General features: G+C 56.9%; 1 protein-coding gene across 2 annotated transcripts in view; it reads right to left on the minus strand.

The window, feature by feature from the left end:
• ASXL2 (ASXL transcriptional regulator 2) overlaps positions 1-17,586 on the minus strand; it is a 115,754-nt gene extending 98,168 nt beyond the window's left edge. For both annotated transcript variants that reach the window (XM_083827901.1, XM_083827902.1), the window contains exon 1: positions 17,365-17,586. In XM_083827901.1, the coding sequence (XP_083684027.1) occupies positions 17,365-17,583 (219 nt within the window). In that variant the 5' untranslated portion in view covers positions 17,584-17,586. The remainder of the gene's footprint in view (positions 1-17,364) is intronic.
• Positions 17,587-17,797: the final 211 nt, after the last annotated feature.

Consider the following 17,797-nt stretch of genomic DNA (forward strand, 5'->3'; position numbering starts at 1 on the left):
GATCCACATAGATCATCAACACTGCAGCAAAGTGCCATAGCTCCACCACTTCATTGCCAAGGCACGAGGAACTTGCCAGAGATTAAGCTTTTCTGATGCCCACAAATTTTTCTTTAAAGCCACCAGACTGCAATTTGGCTAAGCCAAAGCAGAGGCAGTCCATGACTCCTACCTACCTGCTACCTGCTTCACGCTGCAGCCCCCTGAATTCCACGAGAGGGAAACTGCATCAGCTGGGAATCTGACCCTCATCTGCTGGCAGACAGCAGAGCAAAAAAAAGTTCTGGCAAAGCAATTTCAATTTCATCCATCAGCAAGTTTTCCCCCTCGCCTTTCAATATCCTCACTGCCTTGCCTAGCTATTTGTGCTTCTGGAAAGTTAGGATACGACGTTCTTGATCCGGCTCAGCTTTCAGCCTTGCGTACAAGGAATTTCTTCGGTTCTCATTATGGTCTGGCATTTTACTGACAAAACAAACGCTAGGTTTCAGAAGCACTAATAGCATCCATATTGAGCTCTGTTGAAACAGCATGCGTCCATTTTTCCCCCCTCGAAGTGCCACGCCACCAAGCTATCTATCTTTCCATTTCTAAACACCAACATGAAAAGCTAGGGCAGCAGACTAAGCTATCCTGCTAGAAACTACAATCCGGGAAAGGAGCTTTTGAACACTTCCACTGCTGTGCCTTTTCCAGCAGATTACATCAGGAACGAGTTCCTTCCAGTTAGTTTCAGCTCGAGGTCTTCAGGAAATTCAGCAATTGTTGAACAAAAACAGCATTGAGCGCTGACTGCAGGATGAGGAAAGAAGAACATCAGTCCAGGGAAGCTACTCCATTCACCATACGAAGTGAATCCACACACTCGTTCCCAGGTACCAGGGTTCCAGGCTGGGAACGGCCTCCGAGCACCCTGGGCGCACCAAATTAGCATGCACCGCACTGAAATGCGCTCACACCGCGGGCAGGCAGCCTCCTTACAGGGCTGCAATGAATCATTCATGAATAAAGGAGCTAAAACCCTCATTAAGGGAATAAAAAAAGACATCCCCTCCCCCAGACCGGCCCAGCACAACCGACTTACTGGGTCACGCTGTTGAGTTTTCTTTTAGAGCTCGCCCTTTGCCAGCAGTGAGATTCAGCTGTAACTTTCCGTGTGAGCGAGCTCTGAGGGACCAGAGGCGGCTCTGGGACTGAGTACAGCACACCGGCATCCAAACTTCAGGTAAAAGCCTCACGGCAACTGAGGTTAGATTTTTGTTTGTTTTTAAACATCACTCTCCAAGCTCAGAATGAGAAAAAAAGCACCCTAATCCAGTAACGTTTTCAGCAAGTTTTGATAAAAGGGCACTTTTGAATTCCTGCTATCGATCGTCTTCTACACGAAAGGAAGAGAATTGCCCAAGCCAGCGCTGTAAATGCCATCACCGCTTAAACTTGGGCTCCTTCCTGCTACTTCCTGGAAACAGAATTTAAGAATTTAAACTTCATGAAAGCTGTGGAAACCACAGCAACTCGAGAAGCCATCCCCCCCCACGGTGACACCCGCTGACTAGGCCTCAGCACGGGGTGAGGCGGGACCCCTCGCCTCCCCGCCACAGAGGTGGTAGGGGGCAAGTGCCCTTACAGAGCCCGTCAGTAAGGGGGGACCTCCATGCAATGAAGCATTTCACACAGAAATGGGTCGGCTACAGAAAGCCAGGCACACATGACACGAAGCCCCCGTGCCGCGGTCGCTCCAGAGCACGCCGCGGCCTCCTCCCGGCAGCACTGAGGGAAGCGAAGGGAAGGACGGAAGGGCCTGACCCACATTGCAGCGCCTTCGCCACTCATCCAATTAGCCAAACGCCGTTCAAGGCTTTAACCAGAAATGAGGTCAAGAAGGAACGGGCGATTCTATGCCATCGGAAACCTAGCGCCATTACATACCAGTGCTTGTGACCGCTCTTCCACAGCGGCTAGGACCACAGCATGTCACACCACTTTCAAAGGTGTCTGAGGAAACAGCAGCGTGAAGAGACAAGATTCAGACACCACATTTCACCCACAGAACCTGGTGAGGCATGTGCAGAGCGCCGAGCTCGGAGGACACGGGGCCGAGCAGCTCCAAGAAGCGCAGGGCCTCCTTCCACGGAGTCGCCACTGGGGCAGCGAGGCAGAAGGCGAGCGCTGGCCCAAGGAACAGCAACCTGGCTCCAAAGTTGTCTGCACGTGTGAGCAGTTCAAGGATACGGCAGAGCAGGAACTGAAGCAGTGCTTCAAGTAAACCACTTCTGGATTTGCAGAAGCAAAGGCCCATCAGCAGGACGGCTGCAGCCTCCTCGTGAGCGCCGCAGGGCGCGCGATCCTGCCAGACCCGCACACCTCCGCCTGGACGCCCGATCAGCTCAGCTCTACGTGAGGAAAGAGCACCGACAGGATTGTATCGACCTCAAACGCTGGGAGAAGCCTGAATCTGTGACAGACAAAGCCAGAAGCAACTCTCTCTACAAAAAAACCTTAAGACGTTTGGACCTCGCACTTATATGCCTTAATTTAGAAGCAAGGGACTGAAACAGCACCTCCGAGGTGTGGGCTCGAGTGCAACCTGCCTCCAGCAGCAACGTGCGTATGGGAGGGGAAGGGACAGAAGTCTACCGGGGACTAACAGAGGAACGCTTTCAGACGTTCCCTGCGTTACCTCTCAAGGCTCGGGAAGGCCGAGGAGTTGTACAGCAGCAATCTAACACGACATGAGAAGGCCGCAGCGGTCAGCGAGAGCCTTGCTGACCTACCTGCACCTGGCCGCGTGTTCTGGCTCTGCCACACAGCACAAAAATTCAAGTTTGGATGCAGAATTCTGCAAAGCCGTGTATATCTGTACAGATACACGCTTCAAATGTATGCGGCCTTAAGCTCCCAATAAGTATTTGGGAACAGGATTCGAGCTTAGGCCCTGTACCTACGGGCTGTGAAAGGAGAGCGTGGGGCAGCCAGCAAGGCTCTCCCAGTGCAGGTCGATGGTTCCCAACAAGAAACAAACCACAAAGCAACGGGAGAGTAAACACCAAGCGGGTCAGAGTCCCGGCAACCTGCGCGTAGCAGCCCAACGAGGAAGTCTCAAAAATAAACGGCCTTCAGACGGCCGCCCCGCGGGGGGCAAAGAGCAGCTCGCAGGCAGCTCCTGCTGCAGCCGGGAGGCACAGCGGGCCGGCCAGGGCACGCACAGGAGAGCACGGGCTTGCTAAACCCGACGTGACCTGCTGCTAAACTCAGACCGGTTCTTTTACTGAACCTGCTGCCAAGACACTGCATTTGTCTCGAGCGACTGAGCGCGCCATTCGCACAAACTCCTGCGAGCTGAAGGTCCTGATGCTGGAGCCCTGCACCTCAGCGACATCTCCCTTCCTCCGGGCTGCACAAACACGTGCGCTGCCAAAGTGGTAAACAGGATTGGGGCCCTAATCCAGGCTAAAAATGCCTTTTTAAAAATACCTTTTTTTTTTTTTTTTATTAAGGGCCCAGATCCGTTTTATGATTCGGTTTGCCAAGCAGCTTCAAACACGCATGCGGCCCTACTAGAACAGAGAGGAGCCAGCACCAAGGCAGACACGGTCCCGCACCTCCCCTGGACACGCCACGAGGACACGCAGGGAGCAGACCACCACCTCCCCATACCCGCTCCCACCCCGCACCAGGGGGTCGTGCCGTGCGGAGCCATCGCAGGCCCTTCACCCATCACCTGGGACCGTGTCCTTCGCTGGCACCCTCTGTTCCGAGAGGCGACAGCCGCCTCTGAGCAGCATCGCTGCCACGAGACAGATTGCTGCTGCTGGGCAGGTACTTGCAGAGCCTCCAACTGAAAAATCATCTTCAGGCCCCAAGGTCGTTGCACAAGCAATGCTTAACGCGGCTCGAGCGCACCAGCTTACCCGAAGGCACGAGAACATGCAACGCTGAGTATTTATTGCCAACAGTGAGAAAAGTCTTCTTTTCAAGCACCTTCCTTTTCAGAACTCCACCTTGCCCTGAGTAAAATTGTTAACAACCAGAAGAACCTCAGTACTGCTTAATTTCTAAAATGTGTCCTCAAGTAACCAGAACCAGAGTAGAATTAGTAACTTTTACTACAGGAAAATGGCTGGTATCTTTATGCTCCTCTGTCCTTGCTGGAAAAAGTGTGTTCTCTTCCCCACCTTAGCTTTCACACCAGTCAGAGAGCTGAAGAAGAGACCTCGGGAAATTCAGTGCCACTGACCTGAGAGGCAAACAAGCACCAAAAGCCTCCATGTGAACACGAAGAGCTGACGATGAGGCTATGTGCCTGGCTATTCCGAACAGAAACATCTCAGAACAACCTCCTACAGCTCCTCACAGCCTCATTCAAACACAGTTGGACGGACCTGGAAATGCAAAAGCCTCCCGTGGCCGTAGGAGCGCTGCTGGGCGCTGGCACGATGCTCGCGCTGCCTGCCAGCAACCCCCCGAGCTGCTCGCAGCCCCCGGGCCCGCCTGTCCTCCCCGAAACCACGGCCGCGCGCCTTCCAGCCGGAGGTCGCTGAGCTGGAGTGTGCGCGTGTGTTTTGTTTTAGACACGGTGACCAAGGCTTCGCAATTCCCTTTACCCGTTTTGCCTCTGGTATTAAAACCAGGAATGCTTTCCACCAAACGCTGCCCGTGGGAATTGGTGAGCACACGCTGCAACGGGCCGGAGGTGTAAGAGCAGCTCAGGGACCAGGCGGGTGCGCAGCAGGTACCGGCAAACTGCCGGAGCCTGGCAGCAAGGAGGGGGCTCCTTCCCTCTTCCGACAGGCCACAGACCGAGGCCTTGCAAGTCCCTGGCCAAGGCCAGAGGAGGCGATCTGCTCCATCGGGAATTCTCTCCCCGCTTCCTTCCCGTTCTGCTGCGTTCCTCCACAGGTAGCACAGGAAGCCCCGCGCTGTGTGCTGGCTCTAGACAAATCTCCCAGCCTTAACCTTCCCCCATCGCCGCTGCAGACCCAGGAGACCACCCAGGACCCCACGTCTCCCCTTCAGATCTACTTCTGCTGTAGCGCAGCATCAGCACAGGACCAGAGAGCGATGAGGCATTATCTGGGCTGTAAGGCCCCGTGATGCTCCTTCAGCTACACGGGAAAGAAATGACCAAGACAGATGCAGAGAAAGCTCAAGGCAGCATACGCAAGCAGTGTCCCGGGGAAGCAAAGAGGGATGACCAGATTTCATGCAAGACACCAATATCTCACAAGATTTCTCTGTAAGACCACAGAAACCCCTCGGGAGGGCAGAAGGTGCACAGGGCACCTCTCCTCTCACCTCTGCACAGATGTAGCAGAGGACAACAAGGTCCCTGCAGCCGCTGAGATCCCCACGAGATGCAAGGACAGAGACGTGACCCTGACAGCCCCTGCTAACTGGAGCACACGGGTTTCCACATTCAAGTAACCACGGAAGATACAGGTAAGTGACTCGAACCAAGGCAGCTCTCCTGCAGGATATTGTTTTTCCACATTCCTTCCCCTACAGCAAAGAGGAAACCTTAGCACTCATTCTTTCCTTATAAGACTGGAAAACATTCAGCAGCGCACAGCTCAAGAGCAGACGTTAGGTCAAAGAGACAGGAAGCCTCAGCAGCCTGAAACATCAAAACGAAAGGCATCTGAAGCACATGAGCTGCTTGGTTAAGGAACGGGTAACATTTGCAGAGAACCACGCAAATAAAACCAGTTTATTAACGGAGTTAAGAGCTCACCTACAACTCCAAACCTTTGTCAGGAAGGTACCAGTTTGCTGCAGAGCTCCTACTCCCACCAAGAGCCCCCCTCCAGCAGGCGCACGGTCAGGTACCACCCCGCAGGCGCTCAGCTAAGGACAAGTACGGAAAAAGCATTTTGTGAGCGTGTTCCGGGGGCATTCAGGGACTGAAGACACTGATAAACCGGGGCTGTATGGGCGCCTTGCCACCTGGCTTTGAGGTTCATTACCTACACGTCCTGAAGCAAGCAGAAGGCCCAAATGTAGAGACACAGGTGTTTAATCATGAGGTTTCCTAAGACATGTTCATTTATTTAGTGAAAGAAAACCTACCCAAGTTCAGGCAAGAATGAAGTCTTCCTGATGAAGGATAAACTCGTTACTGCCATTCCAACTGCACTTCTGACGTGAGAATTTTGTTAGCAGCCCTGTGAGCAGCTTCAAGAACCGAGATCTGCAGGCTGAGCTGGAAACAGCTGCAGGGAGGCGAGCAGGGGGACTCGGCGGGCTGCAGACAAGGCCAACTTTAAGGTCCCTTCAAACCCAAACCACTCTAGGATCCTCAAGGTCTTACGTGGAAGAGGAACAGGCTTTTGAAGTGATGCTTCACACCAACACCTCAAAACCAAGATAAGCGGCTTGTGAGACTTGAATCTCAGCTGAAACCTACGAACCTGTCACTGCTCAGTGACAGCCAGCCGCAACCTGCACCAGAAGTCGCGCTTTTCCTGCACGCTACCTGCAGAAAGACAGCTTAAGTGATGTTCTGACAGCACCACGCAACAAACGCTGACTTGTTCACGACAGCAGGAACAGGATTCACACTTCAGCGGGAGAGAACCGAACCAGTTGTGGCTGAGGTACCAGAGGCACGCCTGGGAGAGGGCGAAGTGTCACAGACGGAAAGGGCACAAACCCCACCAGGCGTTATCACTGACCCTCTGCCACCAGGGGGGCTATGCCCACAAGGACAAAGTTTCATTTTCAGTATTTCTGGGAGTACACGGATATTCAATAAGGCGGCACTGAGCAAGCAGAACTACACTTGTACTGCAAACGCCTTTAAGAGAGAAGGCTGCTGCTGCTGAAGAGCCCGCTACCTGTCACGCGGAGACAGGAGCAGCGCAGTCAATGCCATGCGAGCATTACTTTCCATTTACTTGCCGAGGTCTTTTCACATTGCAAAAGCCACAACTGCCAGGAACACTAGCCTGCTGCAGCTTTTCAGCAGCCACAAATCCCTCAAAATGCTCAGTTTATACGTCACAAGCCAGAAAGAAAAAGGGGAAAAAAGGAGTAAGTGGGCTTTGTTGATCTCAGGGAATGACATATTGGGACAGAGCATAGACGGGGCTCAAAAAAAGGTTCTGAACAGCAAAACCATAAGCCATAAGAGGTAATGTTTATTGTTGCGTCTAAGAGGTTTAAGAGCCAGTTTGTATTTCCCCACATGGAAAGGGAGAGAAGAATTTGTCCGAGCAGAACTGGGGTTGCATGACTCGTCTGAAAAAGAGCAGGGCAATTTTTAAGCAGCAAGATGGCAACCACAGGCCAGCCTCACCTCCGTCCCTGCAAAGGTGATGGAACAGCTTGCTCTGGAGGCCACCTGCAAGCAAGCGGAAGAGGAGAAGGTGATGAGGAGCAGTCAGCATGGATTCACCGAGGGGAAATCATACCTGACCAGCCTGGTGGCCTTCTGGGTCGTCATCGCTGGCTGGGGAGATGAGGGGAGAGCAGCGGGTGCTGTGTGCCTTGACTTCAGCACTGTCTCCCACAACATCCTTGAGAAGGAACTTAGGAACGCGTGGGACAGGTGAGCGGACAGCGAGGCGGACTGAGAACTGACTGCCTGCCTGGCAGAGCTCACAGGGTCGCGACCAGCAGCGCCGAGTCTAGTTGGAGGCCTGGAGCTAGCGGTATCCACCTGGGGTCCGTACGGGGCCCGGCCTTGGTCAACTTATCAACAACCTGGACGAAGGGATAGTGTCCGCCCCCAGCAAATTCGCTGGCACAAAGCTGGGAGGAGCGGCTGACACCCCAGGAGGCCGTGCTGCCATTCAGCGAGACCTGGACGGGCTGCAGAGGTGGGCAGAGGAACCCGATGGGGTTCAACCAGAGCAAGCGCAGAGCCCTGCACCTGGGGAGGAATAACTGCGCGCATCAGTACAGGTGAGGGGCTGACCTGCTGCAGAGCTGCCCTGCAAAGAAGGACCTGGGGGTCCCGGTGGGCGACAGGTTGGCCGTGGGCCAGCAGTGTGCCCTGGTGGCCAAGAAGGCCAAGGGGATCCTGGCGTGCATTAAAAGGAGCGTGGCCAGCAGGTCGAGGGAGATGACCCTGCCCCGCTGCTCTGCCCCGGTCAGGCCACATCTGGAACACTGTGCCCTGTCCCAGGCTCCCCACTTCGAAAAAGATGGTCAAAAAAGACTTTGTCAAGTCCAGGGGAGGGCCTCAAAGATGATGAGGGGCCTGGAGCATCTCCCATACGAGGAAAGGCTGAGAGACCTGGGTCTGTTCAGCCCAGGGAAGAAGACAGGTGATCTGATAAATGTTTATAAATATCTGAAGTGCAGGATGCAAATGGACAGGGTCAGGCTCTTTTCAGTGGCGTGCAGCAACAGGACAAGGGGCAACAGCCAGAAAAATGGAGCGCAGGAAGTTCCACACAAACACGGGCAAGAACTTCTTTACAGAGAGGGTCACAGAGCGCTGGGACAGGCTGCCCAAAGGTCGGGGGGCCTCCTCTGGAGGTCTCCTTCTCTGGAGATAGTTGAGACCCGCCGGGATGCCTTACTGCTCAGCCTGCTGTTAGCAGGGGGGTTGGACTCGATCTCCAGGGGTCCCTTCCAACCCCCACAATTCCGTGAATCTTACCGAGTTTCTATTCAGAATCCTACCAAACACGAGTAGGTGCACTCGGACTCTTGTAGGGCCAGCACAGCTGCGTGGAAGGAAGACAGTGTTTGACGTGTATAAAGCCACTGGAAGGAGCTGTAGCGGAGCAATGACAACGAATTATTTTGTGCTCTTGACAACGAAGTTTTAATCTGGAAGTTGAGCTCCTACCCCACAGGAGCTGCAGTGAGGTGACGTCCGTCGGACTTCCTGCCTGGAAGCAACTGGTACTCGCAGCAGTTCCTCCTAAAGCAAACCAGAGGGCATTGAGCAAGGATTCCTGCGGAGGTTTTTACACGGACCCACTACAGAGCTACACACAATCAAAATTTGTCCACGTGCACGGCAGAGTTTGGGCTTGCTTCGGAGCACTACAAGCAGGAGGCAGGCACAGCTGCTGCCCCCGGTCTGACGGAGCTCTCACACGCAGGTTCTTTCTGTTAAGCTTACCTGAAGATAAAAGCACACTGAACCCACCTGAGAGCCGGCAGAGAGATCGTAATCTTCTTGCAACTAAACTTTGATGCGCTTCAGCATAGAAAAAAAATGTCTCTGGGTTTTACACACAACAGAAGCCAGGTAAGCATGTAACCTGGCTGGCCGAACAGCTTCATCCACGCTTTCTGAGGCTGCAGTGTTGATAGCTACACACCTGGTTTTAATCCCTGATCTGAGAAGGATAAGGAGCTTTATCGTGCACATTTATGATCACCCCGTATGTGTCTCTGGAAGAGCCAAACGCTCCATTTCAGTACCAACACAACACCGAGCTCCTGGACACCTGGCCTGAGGGCTGTCGGTACCCGCTCGGGACAGGCACTTGAACACATCGCACTGCGGCTACCACACAGGACCCGAGTACTTCTGCAGAACAGCAGTCTGAACCACAGAGCAGCAAAAGCAAAACAAAAACACGCGGTTTGGTCTCAAAGCAGGAGGACAATAAACTTAAACACGTACCAGTGGCGCTGCCTACAGCCACCAGCTCCTGAGCACCAAGGCACCAGGGATCTGACCAGGAAATCGGGAGCCCTCAGTACCTCTGGTGCACTAAGCATCACCACAGAACAAGACGGTTGGTCTCTGTAAGGATCACTGCCCCTAATTTCGTACCAGACCCTTGTGCCTGGCTCTCCCGTCAGCTTTGTATTGACCTTGTCACCTGCCTGCATCTCACCAGCTCGGTCACAACCATACCATGGGGGGGACGTGGAGAAATGACACCGAAATCCTCATTACAGGCGAGGTGAGGAACACCCAGCGCCCCATCCTTCCCCAGGGACAGCCGTCCCATCAGCGACAGCCTGCCTTCGGTACGTCAAGCTGGCCGTCCCCTGCCCCCCTTCTCCTCCACATGCATAAGAACAGCTTCCAGGAGCGTTGGCCCTGCAGTGAGGAGACCGCTCTGTGGTTGTTCTGGGACGCAGCTGACCCGCCTCGTTTCCCTAGGTCTCCCTCCTCACGCTTTCTAGAGGTGAACGCGGTGTTCGCCCTCTTCTCATCAGCTTCCCCCAGCCCAGGGAAGGTGATAAAGGATCGACCTGCGGCCGTGTTGGCTGGTTCCTGCAGTGCACCAGGAAAGCAAGACGCAGCTCGAGGTTGAACTGAACACCTGCCCCTCTGCTGTAAGTACCAGGCCCACAGCAGGTCTCCATCGACCTTCTGCCCGAGACTCCAGCACCCCACCACCCAGAGGCGGCTCCCCCGCCCTGCACGCAGCTAGGGACCTCCAGAGCAGGAGGGAATTTCCAGGTATTTATCAACCTGCCGTTTCCACAAGCCCGTGCAAGCCTTCAGCACCCGCAACACCCTGCAAAGGCAAGTTCCACAGCTCACATCTCCTCCCGCGCTCTGAACGCGGAGCTGGTGGGTGGCATTTGACGCCCCTTGACTTCTGCCCTGGAACAGGAGGCTTCCCCTCTGCCTCTTTGCTCCTCCTCTAGAGGAATTCACATAATCTTACCGCCACAGCTATCGAGCCGTGAGCTCACGTGGTTATCCTCCAAGTTTTCTTCTCCGCTCAGCTCCACCCGGAGCAGCAGCCACACTTCTCTCCTGTGCAGCGCAGTGCCTTCCGGGGGATCAGCAGAGCAGCAGCAGCAGGCGTGGCTCGTTATCTCAGTCCTCACATTTTATTCGAAGGACTATCAGCAACCAGGTCAGTGTTTTCAGTGCGCCCCACCGAAGCTGCCTCGTTTGGGAGACGAATTCGGATCAGACTCTGAGAAGATCCCACACCAGCGGTGTTTAAGGGAGACAGGAAATCAGACCACGCGTCCTGGCTGTGCATTTATCCCTCCAAGCAGCCCGAGCTAAGCACATCCACGCAGAACCCGACCGTCACACAGACGGATCGAGCACCCGCTTCGTTCTGCACACCTGTTATGCTTTAACACGCATTGTAGGCAACGGGTGCACGTGCTGAACTGAAGCCAAAAGCCCCCAAATGATCTTCCACGCTGGCACGTTTGGGCAGCGACAGCCGCCCACCGCAGGCACACCGCGCTGCTGGCGAGGACAGCTCGCGCCCCCACCTCCCTCCACCCCAGGGGTGAAGCCAGAAGAGCACCGCTCGCTCCCGAGCGCGTCTAAATGCAAAGAACTCGAATCTCCTGCTTTTTGTAGAAAACCTTGGTGATGCCCAGATCCCAGCTACCTTTTACTAGAAGATGATTCTCAAATTTTGCCAGCACTCTGGCCAAAACTCTGGGTGCTACCCAAGGGCGAGGCCCATCCTTCTTCTGCAGGCGCAGCAGATGGCATCTGGAAACAAAACTGGCTTTTGTTCTCAAGCGTCCCCACTCGGAAGAGCCTCACACAGGAGGTGCACAAGACACGCTCGCACACCTACACTCCCAGCCGGTTAGAGACCACCGCTTGCTGCAGAGAGGCCGCTCCGGTGCTCTCGCAGCTTCAGATACAAGCTCAGTGAAGGAAGCCTGCAGATCTTTAAGCCTCCTGTGCCAGAACGAAGTTAAAGTAGAAACCAAGCAGAAGTATACCCAGGCTCCACATTAAAATTAGTACCTCAACTGCATTTATGGCTTTAAGTAAGAACACAAAGAAAGAAAATGTGTTCAAGATCCTGAAGCACCCCTTGCGTTCCTTTACCTTAGGACCATTAAAGAGAGACCTTTTTCTCTGAGTACAGCAAAGACAACTAACTGGATCCCGTTATATGCCAAAAGGCTCAGGAAGTCTCACTAGCAGCGAGTTCAGAAAGCACTTTTCTTCTCGAAGCCAGCAGAAAGACTTGTGTCGACACAACGCAAGTTTGCAGAAGTTCATCCCAGGTTCAATTCTCTTGTCAGTTTGTCTCCGGACAAGCTCTGAGGTCCTCCCACAGCATTACCTGAACCCGATTTTGTACAGAAGTCACAAGAAGGCAGAGCTGCAGCCTCCTCCCGGGAGGCAGAGCAGGCAGGTGCCTGCCCCAGCTGCGACCGGCGGGGATTTCCCCGGGGTTCGGGCACCGCTTCCTCCTCCCGCACCGCGAGCCGGGCACCTGCGTCCCCACCGCCGCCCTGCTGCCCGGGGGGACCCCGGGGTCTCACCGCGTTACGGTGCCTTGGGAACACGGGCTGCACCGCCCTCAGGGCCAGAGGCGGCCCCGCCGGCTGTCATTGAGGGGCCGTACTGCTAATAATAAAAGCTTAACCACCCGGCGTTGCGCGGTCACCTCCATCCATCGGCTGCAGAGCCGGCGAGGAAGCTTGCCGAGCCCAGCTGCACGTGCAAGGCAGCAGGCGTGCCCAGCCCCGTAACCCAGCCCCAAAGAGGTCAGTGCTCCCAGCAGGACCGTCACGGGGAATTAGCTTTAAAATGGCAGGCGGCTAATTGGATGACTGATCGGAACCAGTCTGTAGTCCCCTGCTTTCCTAGCGCAGCGGATTCCTCTTCCACCTCAGCCCTTCCCGACTACTGCCGTACCAGATCCAACTTGAGGGCTCCATTTGCAAAAACTTGTCTTCCCACGGATTCCCAAGAGGAGCTGAGAGCAGCTTTCAGGGTACTGCAAGCCCCAGCATCCAGAGAGTGGAAGGACCATCCGTGTGGAAGGACACCCTACAGAATCACAGCGTTGTAGGGGTTGGAAGGGACCCCAAGAGACCATTGGGTCCAACCCCCCTGCCAAAGCAGTTCCCTAGAGCAGGCTGCCCAGGCAGGCGTCCAGACGGGCCTTGAATATCTGCAGAGAAGGAGACCCCACAGCCTCCCTGGGCAGCCTGTCCCAGCGCTCCGTCACCCTCACCGGGAAGAAGTTCTTTCACACGTAAACTGGACCAAAACCGAGCTCTTATTCACAGAGCAACGGCTGACTTCACAGGAAGGTCTTAAAAAAAACCCAACATTGTCAAAATGAAGGCAGAATACATCCAAGTGCCACGGTCCACACGAGAGGCATCTCATTAGGCAGCGAAGAAAACTGCAGCTCTGTACTAACACCCAGCAGTCGGCACAGCTTCAGTCCCGTGCAGCCAGGAGCGTGCCCCCAGAGCAGCGCTGCCGAGGCACTTCCCTGGCCAGGGGACGTCACTGTCACGGGGCTGGCGGCCACCAGCCGCACCGGGCCCGTCCCACGGGTGTCCGGGCAGGGTTTTTGTGGAACAGAGCAGCTGAAGCCACGGCTTCCCGTCCCCGGTGAGGCGGGTCTCACACCTGGAGATCAGTCGTCCCCGGTGAGGCGGGTCTCACACCTGGAGATCAGTCGAGGACCGGCAGGCAAGCGGTGACATTACCTGGGGGATTGAAAAAGCCGCATGCCACGCCACAGGGAGCTCCACCCAAAACAAACAAGGCAAACCTCACCAGCCGCGGCTATCGGCTCGCTTCACAAGCTTTGATTAATCATTTAACTTTCTGCAGAGCCACCTCTTTAACTGCCTCGCTGCAAGTGAAAAGCCGGCTCTGCAATTCCACGGGAAGGGCCTGCTGGGCTCCCCGTCCTCCTCCTCCCCGTTTTCCCTCCCTAATTAATTCTTCATTTCACCAGTCCTTCAGAGGCCTGAGCGCCCGGCCTCAGACGCCTCACGCGTTTTGTTCCCAGTTAAACCGGGTGCAGGCTGCGAGCAGAGCCCAGCGCCGCTGGCCTACACGCGGGAAGGCTGCAGGCAGGCACTGGAGGCGAGTCGTAGCAGAAACCACCAGTGCTGTCTGCCAGGCCATCCGTTCCTTCCAGTCCGTCCCCAATTAATGTTTTACGGACCCCTCTGAACTGCTGTATATTTCTGCAGCAGTCTTTGAACCTCTGTAGATTTTCAAGTTTGTGCACACGAGTGAGCAAGCGGACGTGCAGCCACGGCCCAGCTCCTGCCGCTCAGACCCTCCTCCGATTCCTCTCTCCAGAGCATCGCCCCCTCACGAGGCGGGTCTCCCCGAAGCCCGCTGCGAAGGCAAGCTGTTTGCTCCCCCAGCTTCCTGCTGGATTTTGCCCCGATCTCCTGTGGGACGCAGCAGACGGGCCTGTGAAGGCCAGAGCAGCTCGCGTGCTGCGCGCTACCGGGGCGGCATGGCGTTAGCCCCATCGCAGCGCTGCTCCAGGCCAACCCCCCTGCAAGAGGAGCCGGGTTCCTGCCGCAGGAGCTGCTGCGAGAAGCAGCACCACGACAGAGCTCACATCTGCGCCTGAAGCATCCTCCACACCGCGGCTCTGCTTCCCCTGCCCCGCCAAGCGCACCCTCTCACTAGGTTTTCACCCTCCGAAGCCAACAGAAGGCGGTTTGGCTCTGCAGGAAGCCAGCACAGAAGGAAAAACACAGCTGTAGCAGCTCCAGCTCACAACAGGTAGCATGAAATAGGGCATTTCGCAAGCCTAGGTGGCCGGCCGATGAGCAGGGTCGATGAGCAGGGTCGGAGCATTTACAGGAGACAGCCTCGGGCACCGCGCTCCTCCCACCCTCGCAGGGCTCCTGCCGCCCCAGCTCCGTGCAGCGGAGCGCTGTTCTCTCAGGTCACACACGGGGACTTCCCACGAAAAACAAGCGCCGAATTTCTTCACGTTCGGCACGTGACGCCTTCCTCTGCGCAAACAAAGCGCGGAGACGGCCTGCTCGTGGCTCCCGGCCAGCGGCAGGATCGCTTGCCTGGGTTCGGACAGGCCCCCGGCACGCCACCGCGCCCTCGCCACCGCAGCAGCGGACGGAGGAGGATGCACGGAGCTCCCCGCCGCTCTCGGCTCCTCTGCTCTTCCAGCGAGCCGTGGCACAGGAACCGTGCAAAACCGAGCCAAGAGGAACAGCGGCTTGGGGCACAGAGGAGCGCGGCGCCCTGAGCTGTCCACGTAACGCCGCGCCTGCACTCCTGAAGCCTGCCCCTTCAGCCACAGCGAACATCGCTTTGGTGCCATAACACACATCCGAACGAGACCACAGCAGAATTACTGCACATTCGCTCTCACGTCTGCACCTGCTCAACCAGCCCCAGCTCCAGCGTTCTGAGCCCCAGGACAGCCCCACAGCTGCATCTGCCCGTTCCAGCTCAGCCGTACCCGGGCACCACCAGGTCAGGAGCGGGGCTCCCGGCTCAGATCTGCCTGCGAGACTACACGCTGAGCCCAGGCACCGACCTCCAGCGAAGTTCAGGAACACTCCCGAGCGGTCACCCAGCTCTGAAGGGCCGAGGCGTAACCCTGCGGACACACACGGGTTCCGAGGGGCAGCCCCGGGGCCAGGAGAGCGGCCCTGGAACCCTTTGGTTTGCTAACGCAGACGCCACACCTCCTGGTCTTCAGCAGGACATGCAGTTCAGTGCACAGCTGACCGTAGGGAACAACTGGGTTTTGATAAGTCAGCTCTTTGCTCTAGACACGCTGTCCCACTGCTGTGTCCCTGCAGGTCCCTTTGCCGCAGGACCGTACCTGCGGAGCACGCTCCAGGTTGGAGACATCCGCTGCATTTACCTTAAACTCGGGCAGCGCACAGCACCCGCTGCTTACCTCGACGCAGCTTTCTGTTTTAGCTGCAGGGACACGCAGCCGCTGTCCCGAGAAAAGTCACAAGCTAACAGCCAACTGCAGCTGCACATTTACTGAATGAGCCAGGAAATAAGAAAGAGGTTGTTTATCAACAGTAACTTCCTCCCTGAGCGCACTGCCCGCGTGGGGCACGCTTCCCTTACCTCACGCCGCAGCTCTGCTCTGATTAAGGGATGTACACATAGAAAAACGGGCACAGTTTAAGCCCCACTGAATCAATCCTGTCCGCACGCATACCTGCTGCCCGCCCTCTGCCTTCCAACCAAACAACGGCCACACTTTTGCCGCCTGCCACCGTATTTCGAGCTAACCCTGAAACATCGGAACAGATTTCGGAGGCTTGGCACCCCCCTCGCCACGCTGCCGTCCCCTGCCCTGCACCGGCAGGCTCCCGGCTGCAGGTAGCTCCTGGGAAGCCCGGGCTGGCACGAGGCCACGCCGGCACCACCCCAGCGGCGCTTTCCGGCTGGTTTAGCTCCCTGAGCTACACGCACCCGCGGTGATGCAAGAGAGAGGAGGGACCGGCCCCAGCAGAGCATCGGCGCTCAGCGAACCCGCCGGCCGCGGCGGCGCAGCTCGCCAGGACAGCTGCCACCAAAACCCGCGGCCCCGAGCCCCCCCCCGGCAGCTGCCACGCCGTGACCGCCAGGGCTCCTTCCACCCACCACGAGCGGAGAGCTGGAGCTGCAAGGAACTTTGCTCCTGAAACAGGCGCAGAGCACTACGAGAAGACAACAGAAAGCTGCTCCGGTCTGAGAAAAGCCTCCCGCTACCCTTCAGGAGCGGAGGAAGGGGACGCCCGAGAGCTGCTGCGTTGCCGAACAAAGCTGCAGATCTCACCCTGCTGACTTCAGCCACCGGCAGCTGAAAAGCCAACGGGACCACGCAGGCCAGGGCAAGAACCAAAAGATGTTCTTTCAAGCTGAAAACACGGGGAAACTTTTTTAAAGGCTGAAACTGGAGCTTGACCAGAATATTTTAACGTTCCTGCTGAGGACACAGAGAGAAATATTTGCCAAAAGGGAGGTTTGGGCAAGCATTTGCTCAGCTTTCCCTACTTTTGGCTCCCTCTGCCATGAAAGTAGATCCGTGACCCAGGGTAACACATCACCTCCAGTTCGATAATTTTCAGCGCAGCTTTTCTAAGCGCTTACTTTAGCCTTGGAGTGGCTTTTGGAACAGAGCAGAGGGCAGAGCGTGAACAGCAACGCACTCAGGCTGAAAAGGATTTGGTTACAACCAAAAAGTTGTAGAAAAGAAAAAGAAAAAGTTTCACGCTCGCATTTGCTCTGTGCGTTGGACTGTGTATCGGGGATTCTGCCATGCTTCTCGGCAAGAAATAAGAACAGATATGATATATTAAAGGTATATTAATAGATATATACGCAGATATAAACAAAAACACGCGGAGAAGCCGGTGCCCACCCGCGGGCCACACCTCACGCCCTTAAAATAGCCAGCTGCGTCGTACCCCCCGATCGAGGGAGCACCCACTTGGGTGCCTGGCAAACCGCGCGCGCCGGGCCCCGGAGCCCCAGGGAATCGCCCTTTAGGCGGATTTCGCGCTCGCAGGCCCCACCCGCAGGTGCCCGTTCCCCTTTACTCCCCCGCCAGACTCCTCCGGCCCTGTTTTAACACCCACCCCCGCCGGGACGCGCCTGGTTTAACCCCGACCCCGACCCCTCCTCTCCCCCCCCACGGGACCCGGCCCCCCCCCAGCCCCCGCCCCGCGGCCCGGCCCCGCCGCCCCCCCCCCCCCCCGTACCGTGCGGGCGGCCTCGGCCCAGGTCCTGCCCTTCTTGCGGCGGCCCTTCTCCCTCATGTCGGACGCGGCGGCGGGCTGCGGGCGGGCTGCGGGGGGTGGCTGCGGGGGGTGCCGGGGCCGCCCGGCGGGGCGCGGCGGCCGCCCTAGGGCTGAGCGCTGCCGGCCCCTGCGCCCGCCGCCGCTGCCATGTTGGGCCCGGCTCGGAGGGGCCGCGGTCATGTGACCCGCCGCGGGGCTCCGCCTCCTCCTGCGCCGCCGCGCGGCGGGGGGCGGGGCTTAGGGGGAGGGGCGGGGCTCGCAGAGGGGCGGGGCGCGTCGAGGGGCGGGTTCGATAGGGAGGGGGCCGCGAGGGGCGGGGCTTCTGGGGGCGGGGTTTATTGGGGGCGGGGCTTCGGTGGGGGCGGGGCTTCTGAGGGGCGCTTTGGGGAGGGGG

The sequence above is a fragment of the Anser anser genome (genome assembly GCF_964211835.1).
Source record: "Anser anser genome assembly, chromosome: 3".
Lineage (NCBI taxonomy): Eukaryota > Metazoa > Chordata > Aves > Anseriformes > Anatidae > Anser > Anser anser.